Source organism: Phoenix dactylifera, chromosome 14 (genome assembly GCF_051530095.1).
Source record: "Phoenix dactylifera cultivar Ajwa chromosome 14, Ajwa_hap1_PhDact_Kaust_v1.1, whole genome shotgun sequence".
Classification (NCBI taxonomy): domain Eukaryota; kingdom Viridiplantae; phylum Streptophyta; class Magnoliopsida; order Arecales; family Arecaceae; genus Phoenix; species Phoenix dactylifera.
The window spans coordinates 19,809,650-19,834,370 of NC_143203.1; the positions used below are offsets into that span (position 1 = coordinate 19,809,650).

The 24,721-nt window shown below is 38.4% G+C and overlaps 2 protein-coding genes across 2 annotated transcripts; one reads left to right on the forward strand and one right to left on the reverse strand.

The window, feature by feature from the left end:
* Positions 1-2,380: 2,380 nt before the first annotated feature.
* LOC103715120 (binding protein) lies at positions 2,381-12,819 on the forward strand. Its single transcript, XM_008802651.6, has 9 exons — positions 2,381-3,922; positions 4,024-4,695; positions 7,761-8,249; positions 8,328-8,419; positions 8,981-9,068; positions 9,161-9,275; positions 9,356-9,485; positions 9,568-9,742; positions 11,946-12,819. The coding sequence occupies exons 1-9, from the start codon at positions 2,459-2,461 to the stop codon at positions 12,642-12,644; spliced, it is 3,924 nt and encodes a 1,307-aa protein (XP_008800873.4). The 5' UTR covers positions 2,381-2,458; the 3' UTR covers positions 12,645-12,819.
* Positions 12,820-16,749: 3,930 nt separating this feature from the next.
* On the reverse strand, positions 16,750-24,623 carry LOC103715079 (NADH dehydrogenase [ubiquinone] iron-sulfur protein 5-B-like). Its single transcript, XM_008802593.6, has 2 exons — positions 24,422-24,623; positions 16,750-17,090 (listed from the first exon to the last, which is right to left on the reverse strand). Exons 1-2 carry the CDS (start codon positions 24,569-24,571, stop codon positions 16,983-16,985), a joined length of 258 nt encoding a protein of 85 aa, XP_008800815.1. The 5' UTR covers positions 24,572-24,623; the 3' UTR covers positions 16,750-16,982.
* Between the last annotated feature and the right edge of the window lie 98 nt (positions 24,624-24,721).

Here is a 24,721-nt window from a genome sequence, read left to right on the forward strand (position 1 = left end):
GGGGGGCTTTCTCTTGGAGTAGTAACACAAGGCTTGTTTCAAAACCTCATAATAGTTTCAGCAGTGTGTGAGTATTAAGATCTGTTACATATATGTTACAAGTTGTGACTACAAAGCTTGCTAGCATTGGCACCTCATAATTGTTCGATAACATGTGTGCATTAAAACCTATAATACATACGTTCCTGATTACAAAGCTTACTAGCACTTGCGCCTTATAAGTATCTGATAACATATGCGCATTAAAACCCACAATATATGTAGATATAATTTAAACTCGCTCTGTAATACTATGGTAAGAAATCAAATTTCAAAATTTGAATTGATTGGGGCATGTGGTAAAATGTGCTACCCACACATGCATAAGCACCGTGCATGCCTCACCTCACCTCACTATGCGCACATGTATGGCACAATGAGCCGAGCCAAGCCGAGCAAGGGCATACATGCATGTGATCACCATCCCATCACCCTAAAAATCCAACTAGACTTGGAGCAACTAGATATTAAAAAATGCAAGTATATTTATGTTTAAGTATTCAATATGGACCATCAAGAATGAGATTTTTTTTTTCAGAAAGGAAATGTCTATTTAAAAATTTCAACCTTTTTAAAGTTTGAAATTAAAACTTCCATCATAATGTAAGTGACTCGAGGGAGGAAAGGATGAGCTTTTCTACCATATGCTAAAAAGGAAAAAGGCAAGCATTCTAAAACTTCTAAAATCACAATGAAATTCGATATGAGGCCATCCATCCATTTGGCATACTATATGCACCCTTTTTTAATTAATAAAAATACATATTAGTCGGTTCATTTTTTGCTCCTAAGAGAGATTAAAGGACTAAAACAACTCTCAAGTATCATAATGCAATTTGATATAAAGCCATCCATCTATGAGATCTGCATGGCCCTTCACTAATACCCTAACTTTGGTAAAGACGAGATTTGATCACATATCACTTCGTACACCTTTGAAAGAAAACTAATGCTTGAAAGTCAATATAAAACTAGAAAAAAAAATGAAATTGAAGTGGAGAAAAAATATGGTAAATCTCATACATATGCTTAATTATCTCTTTAGTTTATCTCACTCTTTTTTCTTCATCATTGATTGAATAGCTTACGGATTGCCCGAACCAAGTCATGATTGGCGCATAGGCCATCTCACAATTATGACAACCATAAAGGTTTATTAAGAATTTGGTTTTTATTTCATGCCCGACTTCAAGCAAATTTGGGTTAGACATTGCATCTCTTCATCAATTATTTTCTCTTTGATCACACTAGGGCTTGAATAAACTCTATCCCAACTTCATCTTTTGGACAACTGACTTTGACCCATTGAATAGTCGGCCCGAGTGCCTATTGGTTATGCAAACCATACCCTGAATTTGAGTATGGTTTGAGTTGCCAAGACTTCAGAAGGACATATGGGTCAAGAGGTAGGACGTTGGGTGGGATATTGAGAGAGTGTATTAAAGATATGGTAATGGTTGGATTGGTTGGAGCATAAGGAAAGGACATGTAACACATGATCAACAAGCCCATGGTTATAATACAAACAAGTAGTAGGCAAAGGATTTTATATTTATGGACAAATTTAATGGTTGGAGTTGCAAAATCTACAAAGTTTAAAATATTTTAAAATTTATATTTTGTAAAACATTTGCATTACATTAAGTTATCATAAATCTGCTTTCGAGATATTTAATGCATAGTCCAGAAATCTCCAAATAAAAAGCATCGCTCTTTTCATTGATAAGCCTTTCAAATCATGCAAATCACTTTTAATCATTTATACTTTTACCATATTATTAGAATCATTGAATTTAGCAATGAGTGTAAGTTAAATTTGTTAAAAATTTAATTAATTATTGATATTATGGAAAACAAAATTTTCTTTTTTAATAGGACGATACAAACTCAATGGTCCGTAATGATATTTAGATATTAAAAATATGTATATCAAATATATAGTAGATGCATATTACTCATCTCACCCTATAATCTACGGGCAAAATTGACTATTTTTTTTGATGTATTATTCTGCAAAAAGATTTTTTTTTCTTGTAACACTAACATTTTTTTTGGGTTTTTCCTTCGACACTCGTTATGGCTACACTAGCACCATTTACCAACGCCATTATTTATAAAATATTATTCCCAGGTTGGTATGAACCGGACCCGAGCCTAACCCGAATCAGAATGGAGAAATGCGGTCGGGCCAAATTTTGGCTTCCTGGTCAAAAACTTTTTGACCGTACCGGCATAACGCAGTCGGGTCCGGGTCGGTTGCGTGTCAATACCCGACCCGTTAACGTTACAGCCCAGCATTACCGCGGTTAACTCTACAAGCGGTGACCAGATCCTCACCCACCAACGAGCTTTCCAAATCTCACGAGCGGGAACTCCCAAGATCTGAAGCGCTCTCTCTCTCGCTCTCTCTCTCTCTCTAATGGAGGATGAGGAGAACGAAGCCCTCTCTCGAGTCATTTCCGAGCTCGAAGCTCTCCACCACGACGACCCCAACACCCCTTCCCCCTTCTCCGAGCCCTCCCTCCTTGACCTCCTCTCCCTCCTCGATGGAGGCGGCGGCGGCCACCCCCTTTGGGACCACTTCGCCGCCCGGAAGATCCCCCTTTCCTCCCTCCTCTGCCCCCTCTCAGCCGCCATGGACTCCCCCTCTCCCCGCCTCTCCCTCCTCGCCTCCCGCGCCTACCTCTCCCTCCTCGTCTCCCCCTCTGCTCCCCTGTATACCCTCTTCACACCCCTCCCCTTCCTCTCCCTCCTCCGCTCCCTCCGGCGCGCCCTCAAGCCCATCTCCTCCCCCTCCCCAGCCCCTGCCCCGCCGGTCGACACCTCCCACGACTGCCGGAAGACCCGCCGGAAGCGGAAGGCTGGCCGGCCCCGCGACGCCGCCGCTGCCGCTGTCTTACCGGCGGACCACCAATCGGACGCCAGGGACTTGTTATGCCAAGTTCTTGAACTGCTTGACTCCGTGCTCCGCCGCATCCGGCTCGACAGCTCCCACGATGGCCTGAAGTCGTTGATCGAGGCCGTGGCTGCCATCCTCGACGCCTCCACTGGCCATCACCGGCTGCCGGACCTCTGCTTCCGGATACTCTATGGTTTGGTCTCTAGGCCCGACCATGGAGACCAGATGCTCTCGGCGGTTGAGGTACTGCGATCTTTGGCCCCGATGATCCTTTCTCCGGTGAAATGCCCTGCCCGAGCCTCTGCCCTAGGGTTTCTTACGAGAACGATGGTACCTTTGTGTCGGGACAATGATGGGGTGAGGAAGGCTCTGGTGTACCTTCCGAGGTTCTTGGCAATGAAGGCGCCGGAGAAGTCCGAGCCCAGAGCTCTGGCAGTTGATTCCATCATGGAGATTGTTCGAGCAATGGAAGGTGAGGATCAAATTGGTTTCATGCAGTATACGGTGAAGATGACAAAGGGGAAGACACAGCTCAGGCTGCTCGCTGTCGATCTCATTGTAGCACTTTTGACATCGTTGCCTGACCCGTTGGGACTGAAGGATTCGAGTGAGATAATTGATTGCCAGTGGGGGATGAAGTGCTTGGAAGCATTAGTACAGCGTTGCTCAGACTCGGTTGGAGGAGTCCGAGCTCGGGCATTATTGGATATGGCTCAAGTGGTTGGCTTTTTATCTGGGGATGAGGAGAATCATGCTCAGCTTCATGAAATTATGGGAATTGGCAGTGCTGGCTTCAATGAGCTCCTAAGAAGGAGGTGTGTGGATGAGAAGGCTGCGGTGAGGAAGGCGGCACTTCTTCTCATCACAAAGTCGATGGCTTTGATAGGCAGGCCTATTGATGAGGTACTCCTCAAAACAGTGGGATCTGCTTGCGCTGACCCGCTTGTCAGTATCCGCAAAGCAGCTCTTGCAGCTCTGTCAGAGGTAATGATTTCCTTTCCATTTTGGGTTCCCCTGCTGGGTTTTCCTTTGCTATGACTGTTCATGCTTATGGTTGTTGTGCTTCGATTGGGTTGGGGTGGCAGGTCTATAGAAGATTTCCAGATGGTAGAGTGATAAGTGAATGGCTTCATGCTGTGCCACCCTTGATTGTAGACAATGAGACAAGCATTCAAGAGGAATGTGAAACTTTGTTTCTTGAATTGGTCTTGGACAGGATTTCTCAAGCTGGAAAAGTGAACTTGGGTACTAATGCAACTGATCTGGAGTCATTATTACCCGAGGGTGTATTGGATTTGTTGAAAGGGATCTGTGATGGGGAGGTGGCACCATGTATAAAAAAGATATGTGCAAGCCTTGGAAAGAAGAAAAAACTGAAGAATTCCATTGCTAGTTCACTTCAAAACGTCATTACAGCATCAGAATCCTCGTGGCTGAGAAATTCCATGCCAATAGAGAAGTGGATTGCCCCTCCTGGGGCTTGGCAGCTTCTTTCTGAGGTCTCTTTATTCACGCCCAAGGCAGTTGACTGGGAGTTCCTTCATCACCAGTGGCAGCTCCTAGACATGGTTAACCTAGAAGAGAAAGGTGAAGCCCTCGACAGAGGGGAACTCAATTCTATTTCATGGGCCAGAGATCGTGTTTCCCTCTTGCAAACCATTTCCAATGTCTGCTTGGAATTGCCTATGGGGCCTGCTGTAGATTTGGCTGAGAAGCTGTTCAACCGTATTGAGAATTTTAACATGCACTTGAGTGAGGTAACTGCTGATTAATATATGATTAACATGCATATGCTATAAAGGCAGTTAGTTCCCCAAGCTCAGAAGTCTATATTCCATAATTTATCTCTATGACATGTCTCTTGCCCCACATTTACAACATGAAAATTCCATTAATCTTGATGCAAGGAAACACGATAAATGATCTCAACTTTAAGAAATTCCTTGTCAACTAATTTTATCCTATACCACGTATTTCCTTTACCAACCCCTTTGATATTGGAAATAGGAAAAAAAAAACTTAAGGGATTTTGGGTCACTCTCCATGCAGGCCTACTGAATTGCTAACTTAGCACCCTCCCCCTACCCCCTAACATAAACATACTTCAACGCTCTTCCACTATTTTTCATAATACCCTTCAGATTCTTAACAATGGTCCTGATGATCCCTGTATTCCACTCACCCTTTTGTTTTTCTAGCAACTTATCTTAGCCACTTTCTCCCACGTGATGGCCTTCTCATTATCCAAACTACAAAGTCAATGACCCCTTGAAGTAATTAGTGTGGATGGCCTTAGGTTTTTCTATAATAGAATTAGAGACACATAGTACACAGATATTGGCTAAAATGACTGTTAGAACTATAATAGAATTAGAGACACATAGTCCACAGATATTGGCTAAAATGACTGTTAGAAATATAACTCTTCCCTCCTCCAAATTAATTTCAATTCCTATATCAATGAATTAATAATGCCTATAGCTCATATTAGAGCATTGTTTGAAAATCTATGCTAAAACTAACCTGTCAGACATGCAAGGAGTTGAACAAAATTGTGGGATCAAAGTGGCACTCTTGTACAAGGTATCCGTTTTGCTTTATTTTTTTTGTTTTTCCTATCTCTTTGCTTCAACTGTTCAAGAGGATGCATCCACCTTGCTAATCAGAACCTTCAACTTAATGTTCTGTACTTGCCTTGGACTCTTCTTGTTGCTCCTCTACCTAGCCCCTTGCTTGCGATAAATTTGTGTAGGAGTTCCTTGGCCCTGTTCCTGCATTAGCACCTGCCCCGGCATCCTGCCTCACAACTAACAATTGCACTGAAATGTTTGCATCTGTCACAATTTGATTTGACATAGATAACATGGATTTGGGAGGATTCTAGTATCAATTAAGGTTGGTCAATCTCACAGCCTTGGTAATGCAACAAATGGGTCAACTGATAAATGGATTAATGTGTTAGACTGGTCTGCTCGTGTTTGAAGTTTGTGCTATTTCCAATTTTATTCCCTCCTTCCTTTTTTGAAAATTATCAAAGTCTTTTAATATAGTATCTTCAAGAATATTGGTGCACAATAGATCAGATGTGATACAAGCAAGTGGTTGGTGGAATCTGGTTCTGGTATACATTCTGATAGTAGTTTGCTCATATAACAAGACACAGACTGCTTGAATGAGCATCGATTTAGTCATGCCACTTTGGATTCTTAGAATTTCCTCCTTCAGTGGCGTGCCATTCTATAGCTTATTGAATAAGGAACTAAATGAAAAGCTATATTCTACAAGATATACAGCCCTTTCTCTCTCTCTCGGTCGCTTGCTTGCTCTCTCTGCACTCTGCAATTATTTGTGCTCGCTTGTGGCCTTTCAGCTCTTCTCTTTCTCTCATTATCTCCCTTTGCTTTTGCTGCCATGGAGGTGCATCTCCATATTCCAAATTGATGAAGATCCAAATATTGTCAGCGGGACCCCCTTCTTTTTTTTCTGATAATATCATGAATATGCTTGCAACTTACTGTAAAATAATATTAATAAGCTGCCTGGTTGGATAGTATGCTTTCAAAGCTTTATGGTTACATAAAAACTGTGAAGTTGGTAAGGTTTTCTTGCAGCTAACTTATATGATTTCATGATTTAGATGAAGTTGTTTCATTGTTAGAGTGTTAATAGCCAGAGAATGGCTAGCTATGCAAAATTCTAGAGCAAATTCTAGCCAAATAGATACCACCAGGTTCACAATTCCAAAGTTTCACATCTGGAATATGCCAGGATGAAATTTTTTTTATCTTCTGGATAATTGCAAACACCATAATTTCAGGCAAGAGTTTGTTGGCATATTCCCTCATGGTGCAATTAATCTAGCGTGACCTTGCCAATTTGTCTTTCGGTTTCTCTTTCAACCAATTCTTATGAAAATAATCATCTTCAGAGTTGTTTTTTAAGACTATAAGAGCCATCAACAGAAAAAAAAGCCGATTAAATAAAACCTGCACTAATTAGGGTTGACAAATATCATCGCGTGATCTGCAAGTTCAATAGTCAGCTTGGCTGAGCTTCATCTGGCACATCAAATTCTTCATGGGACTGCTCAAGTGTTGAGGTGTGTGTGAGTGCGTGCTTGCATACTCCTTGGCATTGACAAATATCATTTCGTCATCTGCAAGTTCGATCATCAGTTGGCTGAGGTGCTGAGCCTTATCTGGTGCATTGAATTCTTAATGGGACTGCTCACAGTTAAAGCCATGTTCAACTACAAAAATTATTTTAAAAATAAAATCTAATCCATAGGTTTTGCAAATATATCGTGGGTAGGAGCATGCAAATTAGAGGACTCTGTCAGTCTGAGAGTTGGAGTTTAAATAATGGGTAGAGAATTAATCGTATAGGCAACTCAAATATATATGATATTTTTTTATTTTAAATATAAGCTATTTGTTTCTTCAATCTACAGTTCATTTAATTATTGAGTTATAAAAAAAATTATGTTTCATCAACCTATCTAACATTTACTTTTTCTGTTGTATTCCCTTGTTACGAAGTGAACTAGAATTCCAATATTAAGCTAATGTGAGCACAATTGTTTTGAAGCACTTTGCTCCAGCTTAAATTTATAATTCTTTGCCATGACAGGCATGTGGCATTGATTAGGATTGGATAGCAAGACAGGATTCACATAGCCAATCCAAGAATGCCAAAATGATGCTCCTGATCATGGCTGGTTTTCACTTTATGTATCACATGAAGGTTATAGTTATTGATATCTGCTAGCTTCATGCATTATTACTCTGCAATCATGTTGCCTTCTCTTTGTGTCTGCACATAGGTTGATGCTCATATAAAAGCTCTGAAAACTTTATGCAAGCGAAAGGAAACACCGGAGAAAGGCAATGCCCTTGTGTTGCACTGGGTGCATCAGTTACTCTCCAAAGCTCTGAAGATTGTTGATGGTTATGTATCAGATGTCTCGGAAGCTGAAAAGGCTAAAAGCTTTTTAACACCACCTCAAAGTGGGAGAAGAAATGGGAAGGACTTCTTGGCATCAAAGTCGATGTTACAAGCAGTGACTGCAGTCTTCACTGTTGGGTCTTTGGTTTTGTACTGTCCATCTGCTGATTTGCAGGGCATTGTACCTTTATTGCACACCATCATAACTTCCAGGAATTCTGAACCAAGACCTAAAAAGCTTGCAGGCTTGACAGTTTCATTTGAAGAAATATCCCCTTCTTTGTACAATCAGTCCTGGGTGACACTGGGAAAAATCTGCCTTGTTGATGATAAACTAGCAAAGCGCTATATTCCTCTCTTTGTGCAGGTTTGCAATTTGAGATGCTGTCACCTATCACTTGTTTAACTGTTACTGTAAGTTGATTGTGGTTAGTTGGTGCTTCAGGAGCTTGGGAGGAGTAACTGTGCAGCTCTTCGCAATAACATCATGGTGATGATGGCTGACTTTTGTGTTCGATATACTGCCTTAGTTGACTGGTATTGCTCTTGTCACTGAAGTTCCAAAGGATTTCGTTACATCTGCTTTTGAAATTGTTTAACAATCATCTTCACACTTGATCTAGTCATAATACTTGATATCAAACAGCTAGTATGTGGTTCTTTTTGGAAATGGTAAACATCACAATTTTGAATCATAATGAAACTTCGTTGTTTTACTTCAACTACTCATGAGGTGCGCTGTTCCACAGAAACTCCCTAATTTACTAAGCACCATAAGTTGAAACAGGATGCTGTTAGAGCTCTGATGACAATTGGAGCCAAACATGGGATTGATTTTTTTTTCTTTTCCCCCTTTCTCTATATGCAGCCATCATTTACATATCTCTAGCTAAACTTTCCTGTATGTCTAGTTCTTGCATCATGCTCCATCAACCGATGGTGCATGTCGTATCCCTTGACAGCAATATAAATGTGAAGATGTGCCAAAGGAGGCACATTGTCAAATTTTCCAAGGGTTTAAATGTTTGACTAATTTTAATTTACCATGCCTCTGTTATATAGTGCTTGGCTGATCTCAATTTTCTGCAACTTAAACAGTTATATTCCAAAGATCACTAAATCATTGCGAGATCCTTGTGAAATTGTGAGAAGACAAACATTTATCTTGCTTTCACGATTATTGCAGGTGTGTTTTCTGAATGACTTTAACCTCTAGATTGTCACTTAAGTTTATGATTCTTGGTTACTCAATCATCGAGGTCTTTGGCTTTTATCCAGAGAGATTATGTAAAGTGGAAAGGAGTGTTGTTCCTTCGGTTTCTGCTATCTCTGGTTGATGATTCTGAAAAGATAAGATGCCTGGCAGATTTCCTCTTTGGGAGCATCCTAAAAGGTTTGATGTTTCTTACTTTGTTGTTTTGAACTATTACCCATAGTTGAAGTAAATCATTTACTGGTGGATTTATGGGGCAGTTAAGGCACCACTTCTTGCATATAACAGTTTCATAGAGGCCATTTTGGTTCTAAATGATTGCCATGTTCATGCTGGGCATAGTGAGACTCAGGGAGGTCTACACACTGAGACTCAGCTTTTCTCCATAAGGTATGCTTTTCATTCAGATTCTGAGCCATCAAAGGAGATACATTGATTGCTATAATTCTTAGTTCAATACTTGTGATTGCAGAGGCACGGACGAGAGATCAAGGTCACAAAGAATGCACATCTATGTTTCTTTGTTAAAACAAATGGCACCAGAGCATCTTTTAGCTACTTCAGCCAAATTATGTGCTGAGATCCTGGCAGCTGCTTCTGATGGCTTGCTCAATGTTGACGATGTCACCGGGCAGTCTGTAGTTCAGGTACGCTATATAAATATGAATTCTATTTCTAATTCAGGGCATAATAAAATACTTTGGATGGTGTCTTGTCGAATAAATCAAATTGCATTCCATTTTATATTCTCATCTAACAAAATTCTTTAAAAACACGGATCACTTTAGATATAAAATCCAAACATGCAGATATAAATATAACCAAATAAATGATTTCGTAATATTTGATATATAATACTCAATCAAAATACTTTATTCTTTTTTCATCAGTAAATCCAATAGGATTATCTCCACACTGTAAAACCTACATGACATCTACCAGAAGTTTGATCCAGATCTGCTACCTACAAGCTGTTCATATTTTGCCCCTGTACTGTATGATCACTACCATAAATTTTTTCAGGTGGAAGGAAAGTTATTTATAATAATAACCATACTTTGGCTTCTTGAGTAGTATCTTGTCAATTAAAGAATTTGAAAACTGGTCTGGATGTCTTTGTTATCCTGTATATTAGCATAATGATATGTTTGAGTTGATGCATAAGCTGAGGTTACACTTTTCTAGCCGTGGGAGGTGGGGGCTCTACCAAAAGGCATGCAACGACACAATCAACAGGTGAGCCCTTACCCGCACTCCGAGCAGGTGGGTATCGACGGACACAACGATGCTCAGGATTCAGCAATTTGACCATTTGCGCTGGTAAGTCGCCCAAAGCGGGAACTGCTGGTTTCCACCAATGAGCGGGTTTCAACTTCACGTCGGGAGAATGTTTTTTGGTTCAAAACAAGAAAATTCATCACAGGAGAAAAAAGACAGTGTAGACGATAGATTCATCGGATAAAAAGTAACCATATTTTGGCTTGATTCGATAGGGGTCAAAATAAGGATTCGTTATAAAAAAAGAAGCATTTTAGCAGTGGAGTAGCAGAATATGATTTCTAGCTGTCCTTCAATAATTGGTGTGAGGCTTTATCACTTCCAATGCATTTGAGAGCTTTACCAATTGAAGGTGATAAGCCTTCTATCTTCTGTTTTTGTTGTTAGCAACTAATACAAGAGAGAGAGCGGATTTGCAAATGGAAGGAATAATTGCAACATAAAGTTGCTGGTAGACCTGTGGTTGGGAGGTTGTATAAAAGATGATCTTGTAACAAGCTTTAGGAAGGAACCTGGAGAAAGTGTGCTGAATCTACTGCTTTACATCAATCTCCAGTGATTTTAGGATTGGGCCTGCTGCCTTTCTTTGTTGCAAGCATGATGCCAGACAGCTGGGAGCTACCTATCAGTACCTAGCTGACTACTGGATTCGTCCTCATCTGATATATGACTGTTATACTCAGTCTGGCAACTTGTGTATATTGCATTTGGGAGACTTAAAATATCTGCTAGTTATATATCAATGATTGAATGAGAATAAACATCATCAATCACTTCATGACAAAGACTACTAACTAAATTGCATATTCTTTAAAACGTGTTACTCATCATACACTGCACCTACCAGACATGCATCATACATTTTTATAGAAATACACATTACACGTGTCCACCAAACCATCCATCAGAATTTGTCATGAAATTTACTTGACCTTTTGTAGTTTTATCAAGTATCCAAAGTCCAGAATTATGTAAGATGAGAATCTTTAGCAACCTGACAATATGACATTTCTGTGTCTTATGGATGGTGTATAAATATGTATTTATGTATGTACATGTGTGTGTATCCCTATGTATATGTATGCTTGTTTACAAATGTGCATATACATATGGTATGCACGATCTGTAATTATTGAGGCCAAGTGTGCAATTTTTGGGTAAACCTGAAGATCCTTGATCAATATAATGCTAGTGTTACACAGATATAGAAGTGGTAGACCTCTACATGGAAATTTGCTTTATGGACAGCCATCAATAATCCTGCAATCCAAGTCTGACATCTCCAAACTTAATTGTAATTCCTTATCCTGATTTGTGTTTGCATTTCATGTTAGTATGGATAAACACTCAACTAGTAAGAAGCAAAGGTCTTGAAATTGAGAATGACTTATGCAATTTCTGAGCATAATCTCTTTTGCATGTGTTTTGGCATGACTGCAGGTCAATTTCTTGTGAGAATTGGATTGAATTGTAAACTTGAATAATAATTCCAGGGACCAAACAACAGTAACTTAGAATTTTATCTAACCAGGATACTTATCTTTGGTGCTGATGAAAAGGCTTTACTAACAGGACACCTTACAAATTCTGGCTTGCAAAGAGATGCGAATCCATTCCAACCGTGGCTCTGACACGACAGAGATGGACGATGAAGGTGGGGATGGAGGAGGTGGAGCCCTCCTTGCTGCCAGGGGGAAGGTGGTTACTCAACTAGCAAAAAAGAACCTGATTCAGAATGCCATTCCCATATTCATTGAGCTCAAGCGACTGCTTGAGAGCCAGAACAGCCCACTCACAGGCTGCCTCATGGAATGCCTCCGTGTCCTTCTCAAGGACTACAAGAATGAGATTGAAGAAATATTAGTTGCTGACAAGCAACTCCAGAAAGAACTCATCTATGACATGCAGAAGTATGAGGCTGCCAAGGCCAAATCCACTGTCAAAGAGGCTGTTGCCAATGTCCAAAGGTCTGACAGCTACTGCTCACCTGCTGACCGGACAGCCACTGGAATTTATGCCAGAGTTTCAGAGAAGTTAGGAACTGGCGGGAAGATTGCGTCAGCTGTGGCTGATGCAGCAGCCAGAGCTACAGTTCGATCTGTGCTTAAGGAGGTGAATCGGACTGTGGCAACCCCCCCACTCCGTTCAATGAGCGTTCCCAAGCTGAAGTCCGTAATGGGTAATGCTGGTGTCTTAAGCAGCAATCGGCCACCGGATGTATTGGAATCTCTGAGGCGGAGACAGTCTTTCGAGTCTGATGAAGAGAATTAGCATTCTTCATGTGGCCATGCATGTTAGTGCTGTATGTGTCTGAACTAAGTTGCTTCACTGACTCAAAAGAATGTGATTTACTGAAGTGGGGTATTTTCCTACAGTCTCTGTAACTCGCCACTTTTTTGTTGTCCAACCAATTTTGTTTGCTTTATAATTTCAGTTCGCTTTAGTCTGCAGCAGTCCTAACAAAATCTTTGACCAAAACCTACCATTTAACCATGGCACTGCTTGATGGTTTCACTCAGCCAAATAATCTGCTAGTCTAGGTGATATACTGTCATTAGAATTTCATATATACAATCATAAACAACAAAGCTTTTCCTCAACATGGATTCCTTCAAGGGTCATAACTCATACAGAAGTCATCCAAGAGCAGCTAAATCATGTTACGCCCTAAAACAATGAGTCGTGATGTTAATCCACTGTGGTGTTGCTTAATTATCGCTTTTTTTTTTTGCTAACATTTGGATTATGAGATATATTTTTCTTATACATCCTTCTGTAATTTGGATTATATTGTGTCTGATGATTTGTCTTGGCAATGAAAAGGCCATGTATGCTTACAGATATGTTAGTGATGGTTTGTTTCCTTGAAACCTGCAGCTTGAATATTTACTTCTATCTATTTCTTTGCAGTTACCTATCGTAAAATTCTGAATTTTTATCCTTGATGGTTACTTTTTTTTCTACAACCGAAAATTAGGTAGGTGCAGTGCATTATAACTCTTAATCAAGTAACATTTGCATGTGTACCATATGATGAAGCATCCATCAAGGCAAGGAAAATAGTCTGCTCGCTTCACAAGCTTCTTAGCATGCTTTTCTGACAAACTGGAATGTTAGGATTGCCTTTCTTGAATAACAGTCTTCATATACCACTGATATAACTTCTCTGCTACTTTTGATGGGTAATGCTAAGAAGGCACACTTTGTGAGTTCGCTACATAAAATAACTAGATGAAGAGAGCTTCTAGACCAAGCATCAGGGAGAGGAAAGAGGATGCTAGCTTGCCAAACACAATGATTTTGCTTGTCTTTTTTTTCCTCAAAAAGAGCATCAAAAGGAGAACAAGAGGGAGAGTTTCAGGCAATGTCTTGTCCAAGAATTTAATTGGAAGTATCTTAACAAACTCAATAGTCTGATCCCATTATTAACTTAATCTTTTCAAGTGTAATGCGTGTGGCTGATTGAAGAAAGAAATAATAGGAGCTGATGAGCCACCTATATTGTTTATCATAATACTTCTTCTATTATGGATAGAGGATATATGCTCATTAACAATTTATAAGAGAGAGGAACAAGAAAAGCGAGTGGATTTACAAACTATGTAAACACAGACAATCTTATATAGGTTGGATGCCAATGAGCCAATCTGAACTAAGTTGAACGAGCTTGTAATCAAGTCAAGCTTCTATCTGTTTTTGCAAGCCTAAGGTCTCAAGGCCGAGCTTGATCATGAGCAAAACTGAAGGCGTCTGAGCTTGTTTCCTAGTTGAACACACTGCAGTGAACTTGTTCCTGAGGGAGCGAGAGTTATGCACCAACAACTCGACTTGTTTGCAGCCCTACGTATGGCAATTTTAATCATCAATGTAAACTCTAACACACGTAAGGCTGAGGGCAATACTGTTCCCTATGCTCCCACATCATTCTCCCAAGGGTTGTTCAATGCTTGGGAAGTTTTGGGAGCATCATAATCTCACAAATTTATGTCAATGCTTGGGCTTTTTTTTCGCATTACAAAACCAAGGATCTCATGTATGATAAATGTTGCATCTTATATTTGTTGGTAGAAATTGACCAAAAATATGGAAATGCCTAAAACTTGAGTTGTAAGATGATATATATTTGTTTGAAGGTACTGAAAATCTAAAAATCAGAAAGAAAAGTGAGCATGTGCAGACTGAAGATATAGTAGGCACTGTTCTAAGAGCAGGATCGACCTTGTATGGGTGACCAGCATATTTGCTCTATAGATATAACCTATTAGCACAGAATGAGCATGTGGAGGTATATGGTCTGATGACTCCATCAATCATCAGGAATGAACTTTAAAAATAGGGGAGATAGCATGGAAAATCAGTGAAACATGTATCAAAATATATGAAAAAGGAGAGGGGAATATAAGAAGGCTTCTCACAAGAGCGGGACATTTATGCAACATTATATTTGGAGTAAAGGCTCGAAGGCAACTAAGCATTCCTAGATGGAGATAGTATAGATGCAAGCGATCTCGCATTAATATGTTTAATATAAGGTTAAATAAAAAGGAAATCAGTATGCTTATGCATGTTTGTAGAATGCAAGGACTTATGCACAAATGCAGTATGCTGATCCAACATGAGACATCGGTGCTTAGTTACGGAAAGAGTTTGGATTCTCTGTAGTGCGTGTTTTGTGCTGTAGAAGTTTGAGTAGCTCCGAATAACCGTCACATCATTCATCTGGCTATTGCTTATATTTGAAACCCAAACATGGTGTCATTTGGTGCCAAATATAGCATGAGTGACAGCTATCCATCTTTGAAATAGAAGATGATACGATGGCTATTCAGAATTGTATAGCCCTCTGCAATACAAAACACCCGTCGCAAAGGATCTTGAGAGAGGAAGAGCAAAGTAGAATCGACTTTATTCTCTCTCTCTTTTCTTCCTTTCTTCTTTTAGCACGAGGCCCAACACCCTACTACCCCTTGTGCAAATTTACCATTGGATCATCCACTAGTCACTTTATGATTGGTGCAAGTTGTTGTGATGGAGTTTGGAGCGCTTTGAGATCTTTGTGGTGGATGATCCAACTGTGGATTCGCGCGAAGGAAGATGGATTCTTCTTCCGTGTGAAAGATACAACCCTATTCCATAACCTGTCAACTGTCTTTGAGCACTGATGATTGATTGTGCCAGCGCAATGTGAAAGATGCATGCCAAATGACTCCAACTAAAGTCTAAAACTAATCCGAGTAAGCATGAGGCATCGACTGTATTAGCAGCAAACTTGTGGCAGCCACCAAGTTTGAATAAACATCTACTACCAAGTTAAGCCTTAAACTTAGAAAAAGATCAAAGCATCATGAATCTTCAGCCATCCATGGATTTCCAGTGAATTAAAATAGAAAACTCAGATCCACATATGCTCTCTTTTTTTTTTTCGAACATGATTTTTGATGTCGAACTTATGTTTCAGACCTAAGACGAAACTCACCAACAGACAGAAGGAGAAAGGGTCCATATAACTTGTATGGCTTTCAACATTCATCACCAACCATAATCACACATTCCAAAGTAGCATCCAAGCCATGCGTTGCACCGGAAGTAACATGAACCACAATGATCATGAATCTTCAGCCATCCATGGATTTCCAGTGAATTAAAATAGGAAACTCAGATCCACATATTCTCTTCTTTTTTTAAATGAACATGATTTTTGATGTCAAACTTATGTTTCAGACCAAGACCAAACTCACCAACAGACAGAAGGAGAAAGGGTCCACATAACTCGTATGGCTTTCAACATTCATCACCCACCATAATCACAATTTCCAAAGTAGCATCCAAGCCGTGCGTTGCACCGGCCGTAACATGAACCACAGCGATCAGGATCATTCCAAAGTAGCATCTTAAGTCATAGATTCCAAACAAATAAATACAGAACATATTATTCACTAATGGTTCCTTGTCCTCACGAGCAAATTGCTGCTCCACACTGCATCATTGCATTATGTATTCAACTTCGAGCTGCTGTCAGACTAGATTTTAGCAGAGGCTGGTTATGCAACTGACCAAAATAAGGTTTTCAGATATCGGAACATAGTCTGTTCTGAAGTGATGGAGGAGAGAGTTTCCAAACAAATAACAAAACATATTTGTGACTAGTGCTTCATCGACCTCGCAAGTAAATCATTGTGGTTTGAGACTACAGGTGGTTGAACATGGTTCAACTGATACCTCGTTGAAATAAGAAAAATCGGATCAATGCAGTGCAATAGAAATTATGGATTAAAAAAAGCATAAAATCAATTACCTTATTAGTCATCAATATATACCTCACAATTTGAAAACCTGGCAAGACATGCGACCATATATCATTGTAACGTTCAGCATGTCAAAGAAATTTTTTCTTAATCCTCACTGAAAATCAGACCAAAGTTTAAACAAAATGATATCCTCATTCAGGTTATTATGATTATTACCTTGGCCTTTGCATCGGCCAAGCATATGACACGAATCCTGAAATGAAATCATGCAATAGTGTTGCACAAAATCATTTCATGTTAAAACACAAAGTATTGCTCAAGATTTAGTCCTCAGCTTGGTAGTCAATACTTGCAATGACTGCTAATGATGAGTGCCTGCACCACCTTCTTCAGTTTCCTCCTTGGCCCTTCTTGCAGCTGCTCTGATTTGACGTTGCTCCTCTTTATAAATTCTGTTTCTCCGTTGGAACTGCAATAAATTTCACATAGTCAAGCTAGGAATGGTATCTAGAACTTTATTATCTTTATAATTTTGTTCACAGGTCAAAGACATGCAGATTGATGCTTGTAATTCATCAAGCATCCTTACATTATAAGGAACTGATGGTATCTAGGCAATCCTGATTGGTGCAAGCTTAATGACTAACAAGGGCCTTAATCCCCTTCTGTTCTAACCATGGTGGAAAAGTGAACAGTAGAACAGTGAGTTCTAATATTACAATTGCCAGAAAATTAGCACCTGCATTTCAGATGTGGAGATGTCCATTCTTAAACATAACATTATTAAAAAAAATTCTTTCATTGGTCTTGCAATTTTTTTAATCATTAAGTGTAATTTATTTGGTAGCTTGGTCAGATGAAGTTTCCTAGTATTTATCGATTGATCTCATTAAACTTGTCCTGGGTATTAGGTATGTATGTAAAATAAATAATATGGTTTCCAGTACTATCGATATAATTTCACGAAAGACCATACATAAGACATTAAGGGCATAAGCATGTGGTCAGAATTCTCATTTCAGACAATTATTTGAAAAATCAGACTCTTTATCAGAAAGATCCATAAATTATCAAAAACATTCAGAGCTGTCAAACTTTCCCATCCCACTCAAAGATTTTAAAGAGGTTCCATCTGCATATTTTAACATCCATATTTTGCTAGCTCTTGTTTGGCATTTAAATATCAATAGTAAACAAGATGCAGCCAAGTAAGAATCTCATGTGACTGTTGCTTTGCAGGTAGTGTTGAGAGCTGCAGGAATCTTCTTGTGCACATTGGGATCTTCGATCCACTTGTAGCTAAATGTTGTTTAACTATGTAGCATAAAGCCATGGAAAGACGCCAGTGCTTACTTAGCCATTGATAAAACAGGTGCTTGCCTAACTAATTACAGTTCTTCTATTATACAACTCTTCATCATATATGTTTCTCTGTATAAATGTGCACATGTGCCTATTTCTTATGCCCACCCACCATGCAAGCTGATTCAGGAATTGCAAGTAAATGAAAAAACCATAACACAGAAGGAATTAGCATGTGGTGTTGACAACTTTGTCAATCCATCATGAATAAACCAGTAGTTATAGCCAACAATGTAGAAGATAAAGTTTAATGTGCTAGTACATCTACTCAGATGGCTATTGCTATCAGCACATGGGGCTCCAATTAAAAGTTCATTTTTTGTACTTTCATGCCTTAATTGAAATTTCTATCATTAATTCCTTGTTCCTTTAACAAAAGCATTACTTTAGGTGAGTGGAATATATAATGCTTTACAAAATAATATGTTCTCAGCAGATCATATGCTCTCACTTGGTCTTGTTTTATTAGCTCCTCTTGAATTAGGTGGTAGTAGTTGAAGATTTTGTATAATTAAGGGCCGGTTTGGCATTGCTTTTATTTCTTTTTTTCTATTTTGAAAAACAAAATTACAGAAACCAAGACGAAAAACATGTTTGGTACTATTTATTTTTTAAAAAATCACTTTCTTTATGTCTAGAAAAAATGAAAGTAAGAAATCTTTACTTTCCATCACATTATTAGTGCCTTCACCACCAGCACCACCGTTGCCTCCACCACACCACCGTCTCCACCACCATCACCATGTTTGTTTTTAAAAAATAATTGATTATACCAAACATGTTTATATTTTAAAATAATTGATTCTACCAAACATGTTTATATTTTTTAAAAAATAGAAATAAAAAAAATATTTTTCTAAAAACAGAAAAAGTGAAACTAATGCGAAAGAGCACTTGTTCCCTACTCCAGAATTGGATCTGATCTTAAGGAAGGGCTTGGAGGGGGGACAGCAACATGTAGCTTTATGCTGCTACAAATACATTGTCCTCTTCAACTGAAAAGCTAAACATTCAGAAATCTGTTGAATGATACTTCAAGAGAAAAAGTAATTTGGAAAGCATGCACTAATGAATGTGTATGCTAGGTCAAAAAATGTATAAAACAGAATAGCATAATCAAGATTGAAAATCGTGTTTTAATGGCGTGAAAAAATGGAAATTTGGGAAGAAAGGTAAGGTTAGATCTTCGAATCAATTTGCTGTAAATTAATTATTCTGCTTTCTTGTTCAGTTATTGTAGGTCATAGATCTGATCAAGGACAGAAAACTAGTTTTGGTGTTGGTCAAGCTTGTCAAGTTTCGGCTTGAGTCTGGAGTTTCAGCCAAAATAAGTAGTATGATGAATAGTTAAGAAAAATAAAATAAGCTCAGGAAACATATATTACATAGTTTTGAAAGATATTGTATTGTTTATAATTATCAAAGCTATGTTTTCATGTTTTCAAGCTGAAAGCTTGAAAGTATGAAGAATTATAATTTTTTTTGAAAAAATGATGAAATATAGGGAACTACTACCTCATAATAACCTAAGTACTGAACACCTGATAGTGTAAATATCTAGAGTTGTAAAATATACTAACATAGAACTACATATGAATATATGAAACTTGATATAAACATTACCTTTATTTAAGTAACAAGTTTCAACATATAACTTATAATCTACTAAGTATGAAAAAGACCAATGATTAGATGCATCTCATTTAAATGTCCTAAGGATTACGCTAAGATCTAGCATCTCCAAGCCTAAATCTTGTGCACTGACTCCTTTTCTCCTGTTTCTTTTTAGAAGATTACCATTATAAATTCAAAAATATGCCCTATATCTAGGAAAAGCAACCTTTTACTTAAACTTCTTAAAGCCAAAGACCCAAATGCCGTTAATTTTCAAAATTCCACAAAATATATGGTCAATATCAAGAAAGTACTTGTTTTTAGTAGATTACACTTATCATCATTTAGAATTTTCTCTTTAACTCGAAAATGAAAAGATGACCTAAAATAGATGCTATTAACTCATTTTACCTATACAAATGGAGAAATGCCTCAAAAAAAACATTAAATTAAAAAAACGTAAAAAATATTCCAAAATGATAGTGAATATCAATATTATGAACAAAAGTAGCATGTATAATCAGTTTCACTCGAAAACAGCCGAAAAAACCAAAAGAGAAACAAAATTAGTCAGTTTTTGCTGAAGCTAAATCCCAATTGGCAGAGTTTTGCTCAGTTTGGATGGTTACAAGCTGAAACTGGTTTGTCTGGCCAAAATGGATCAGTTTCGGCTGAAATTTCAATCCTTGTATCTAATTTTAAGTGTCTAGGAGCATCATTTACATGTTTTAGGTGTCCAATTTATGAATAGCAGAGATTAGATCATACCCTAGTCATTTTTATGAATAGCAACATTTACATCTGCTTACCCTAGACATTAATAAAGGTGCCAGCTAGTTATATTGGGCCCAAACCCCTTAAAGAGAGATTAGAGGAGAACATCAACTCCTTCGCTTCTTATGCAATAAAAGGGGCATCCACTTCTTCTTGGGCACCTAAAAATTAGAAGAGAATGAAAAATTTGAAGGGAACGATAAAAATAAAAGAATAGAAAAAGAACAGAAGGTAGTTGTCTTCCCAAGCCATCCATGCACTTCTCTCACATCAGGTTATCAAAGAAGATTTAAGACAGAGATCCCTCCCGAGTCCCAAGACATCCATCCACTCCTACCACATCAACTACAAAGAAGTTTTTCACCCTTTACATGTTATTGTAGGATTTACGGGAATCCAATAATCCTTAGGATTAGTTTCACCTTGATCCTTTCTTCCTCCAACTTCTGGCTGAATATTGTCAGCCCAAGGCTTGTCCTCTACGTTCAGAGGGTCTTCACGCTCCTCACATGCATATCTTCTACACTTTGTCTAGAAACTTTCGGTTCACAAGTCTAAAATTCAGGTCTCAAGTCATCCCAAGGCTTGTCCTCGGCCTTTGGAGGGTCTTGGCGTTCCTCATATGCAAATCGTCAAAACTATATCCAGAAATTTTCAGTTCTCAACTCTAAAATTCAGATCTTATAAATATTGTAGTTGGCCGTTAGAGGACTAGTCTACACCACAAAAAGATATTTAAGCATGATATTCATTATGTTCTCATTAATAATTGTGAAACTGAAAGGAAAAGATTATAAAAGGAGAAAAAAAATAAGGGAGAGAAAGGAAAGGAAACATGGGGAAATTTTCTATTGCTTGGTTGGAACAAAGTTATCATCTCACCCCTTCATCAAAGGAGAGACACTTTGGGGATTGCCCCTAGGTTGCATGAGCCTAAAATATGTAAGCAATAAAGTTGATCTTCCTGCCCCTAAATAGCTATATAGGTTTCATTGCAGACCCCTGTCTTGCCTAAACTTGTGTCTTGTCTTTCTGCATCAATTTCTGGAGAGCTAACATCGCATTGAACATTGTTCATAGTATCTTCTCAATCCTGCCATGGGTCTTCTCAACTATGAGTTTTGTTGCTATATTTTATGGGGAAAAGGCTTCATGATGATGGTTAGAATACAGAAAGTTCAAATAAAAAGTCACTAGAAAATGTTTTAGCTTGTTTATTGATGCAGATTTCTAAAGGGAGAATACACAAACAATTAAAAATTGTTCAGTCCTCGTCAACATAAAATACCATAGCTAACAGAACAACCATTGCTGATACATTTTCTTCACAATAGGTGAAGATCCTTTAAAAAAATATATAGTAGAATGCAGGTAAAAAGTTTATGAAATTCAGGCAAAGTGATCAAATCAAACTGGTATAAATGAAAGAAAGAAGCTGCCGTATATCATAGGTAAAAAAATTAGAAGCAGATAAATAGGAGCAGTCAAGTCATTTCCAAAGACTTTACCAAGAAATATTCTAAGTATGAACATCTGATGGTCAACATCACAGCAACCGAAGTACCCAATGATCATTTTATAACAATAACATTACCAACATATGTAAGATAGCAATTGGCACAATCATTACCATTCTTTAAAAAAATACTATCCACATATTAGAATAAATATAAAAAATGATATAAGATTAAAATATACTATCCATATACCATAACAGACCATATTAATTTGCCTATCTCAATCACATGCCTAGGCTATCTAGGAAGCATAAATCATGATAGGTTATCATGGTCAAATCAAAAGAGAAGATTGCATAATCAACTAAATAGTTAATCTTCCTTTTCAATCATAACATTTTTAATTCCTGTTTGTGTCCAGTAAAGAATCTAAAGATCCTTCTCCTAGCAGCATCCTTTTAAAGGAAACCATTTCTTCTAAGGAAACCTTCTTCTTTCCTTGAAACAATTCTCGCTTAAGAGTATTCCCCTGCCTTATGGAGTAATGCATGCGATCACAATGATGTCAAGAGATTAAGGTATCTATCTATGTATCCATATACAACTACAAACATATACATACGTACACATACATGTGGAGAGAGAGAGAGATGAAGCCAATTCGAGCTCCTTAAACTAACCCACAGTATCTACTCGAACTTCAGAAACTAAGGAGAGAGCAAGAAATTCTCTTCTTTATTTATCTCTTTTTTATGGGGAAAAATGGATAGAAACTTCATCAAATTAGGTTTTTTCTGAGTTGTTCACTTGGTAATACAGACGAACAAGAGAACTGCCTTGTTCCAGTTTACCCACTATGATATCTATGTTACTCTTGATTGATCTCATCTCATCAATTAAACTACCTACCATCAAAGCTTCTTCCCTTATGCGGCGCTGAGTACTATATCCAACTAAAAGCCACTTCTAAACATTATGTTAGCTAGGTATATATGTCAAAAAGGCCCTCCACGGCTCAATGTCATGAGGCATAAAAGGCACATGGGAATGAAAATGACTATGCTGTGAGATAACACTTAGTTGTGAAAGTGAAAATGAAAAAGAATTGCTTTGGCGAGACCCTTGTATATCTCAAAGATGGAAGTTGATAAAAGCAATAACTAAGAGAGAGATATTGAGAGAGAGAGTAGTGGGAGATTTAACATGCAAGGCACCTAGGAAATAGATTAAAGCAATAGGTAGATAAACTAATGTGCTGAGATTCATCAAGTATGAAATAGATGCAGTAACTTATGCACTTAAACAACATAATGCTCGTACATGCCGTGAGTATAAGTTGTTTACAGAGATAAAAAGGCTGGGCGAATTGGCATGGTCTTTCTTTTGAAGGCAAATGATTTCATATGCTATGGCAATGGCCTTTATTTGGTGCACATTAGAACTGTGAAGGACATGTCTGGGGATGAAGATCCACATTACTGACTTGGCAACTTTTGTTTTCTAAAATGACTTTGTCTATGTCTAGAGTAGTCTTTTCAATATTTTATGTATTGTGGATTAACTGGAGTTTAAACATGTTTGATTGATTTGGCAGTTTAAATAAGATTACTACAATATGTGGTTATTTTTAATCTGATGTGGCCTAACACAATCTGTGATATTTATGCTGGTGATGGACCTTACAGGAACAATGTCAAAAACTTATCCAAAACTACAGCTAAAGGAATGGAGTGATTCCTATATATTAACCATTAATTGTTGATCAGAAGATGGGCCAGTATGTCAATCAACATTGCTGAACATTAAGGTCAAAAGACAAAACTGAGATTGCTCAAAGCAAACGAGGGGGGAAAAAGATGAATTATCTATGCAGGAAATGGCTTCCACAGACATTGTTTCAGATCCTTCCCTATCTGAAACCTAGAAGGGAAGATTTTTTTTTTTAATGGAAAAGATAGGAAGAAGTATTGTCAATTTATGTTCCCATGCTAGCTTGTGCATTAGGGAAAACACATAACTCTTGCCCAGGCTTCAGACTCAAAACCATCGTCAGCTAGTATACCTTTACTGATGTCATTAAATCACCATCAACTTCACGTGAAGGAATTTCTCAAAAACGATCTCATTTAAAAGAGCCTATATTGTTAAAAAAAAAAAAAAAACGAAGCAGGAATAGATCAAATCAAAGGAAGCTATGATACTATTCCACTATCAGTTTTCAATTCCCTCCTTCCACTATAACTCCTTGGCATTATAACCTCTCAAATTTCATTCTTTCATCGGGGGGCAAAACATATGGTTGTCAGTGAACCGTCGATCTTTCGCTCTAACATGGTACAAATTTGGAATCGAACAATAAAATAAATCTCCGACCTAACAGCTAAAACCTATTCAAGACCAATATCCAAATATTAACGGTCGATCGAGGATACGATTTCTCGAAGCCAATTGACGAGATCAAACAAATATCATCGTTCCCCGACCGATCGACGATTTTCTTAAACGATATACGAACAACTTCTCGAAATCGATAGAAGATGGTATTTTTAGGGTTAGGGGAGACAAGGAAGAAGAAGAAGAAGAAGAAGAAGACCTCTTTGGCGTGGTGGAGGCACTCGAGGTAGTCCTCGCGGAGGAGGGAGCAGTCCTTGGGCTCTCGGCAACGCGACATGCACTCGCTGAAGTCCATCCAGAAGTCGTAGCACCGCCCCTTGTTCCCCGTTATCCCCCACCCCGACGCCATCGTCTCTCTTCTTCTCCTCTTCGCGACCTCTCCCTCTCTCTGCCTCCCCACCTTCCCTTGTTGTCCAGTCTGAGGACTAAAGGTGGAACGCACGCATTCTAAGCCGTTGATATTTGGGAATCTGATAGATCTGGCCTCCGTAGGCATCTG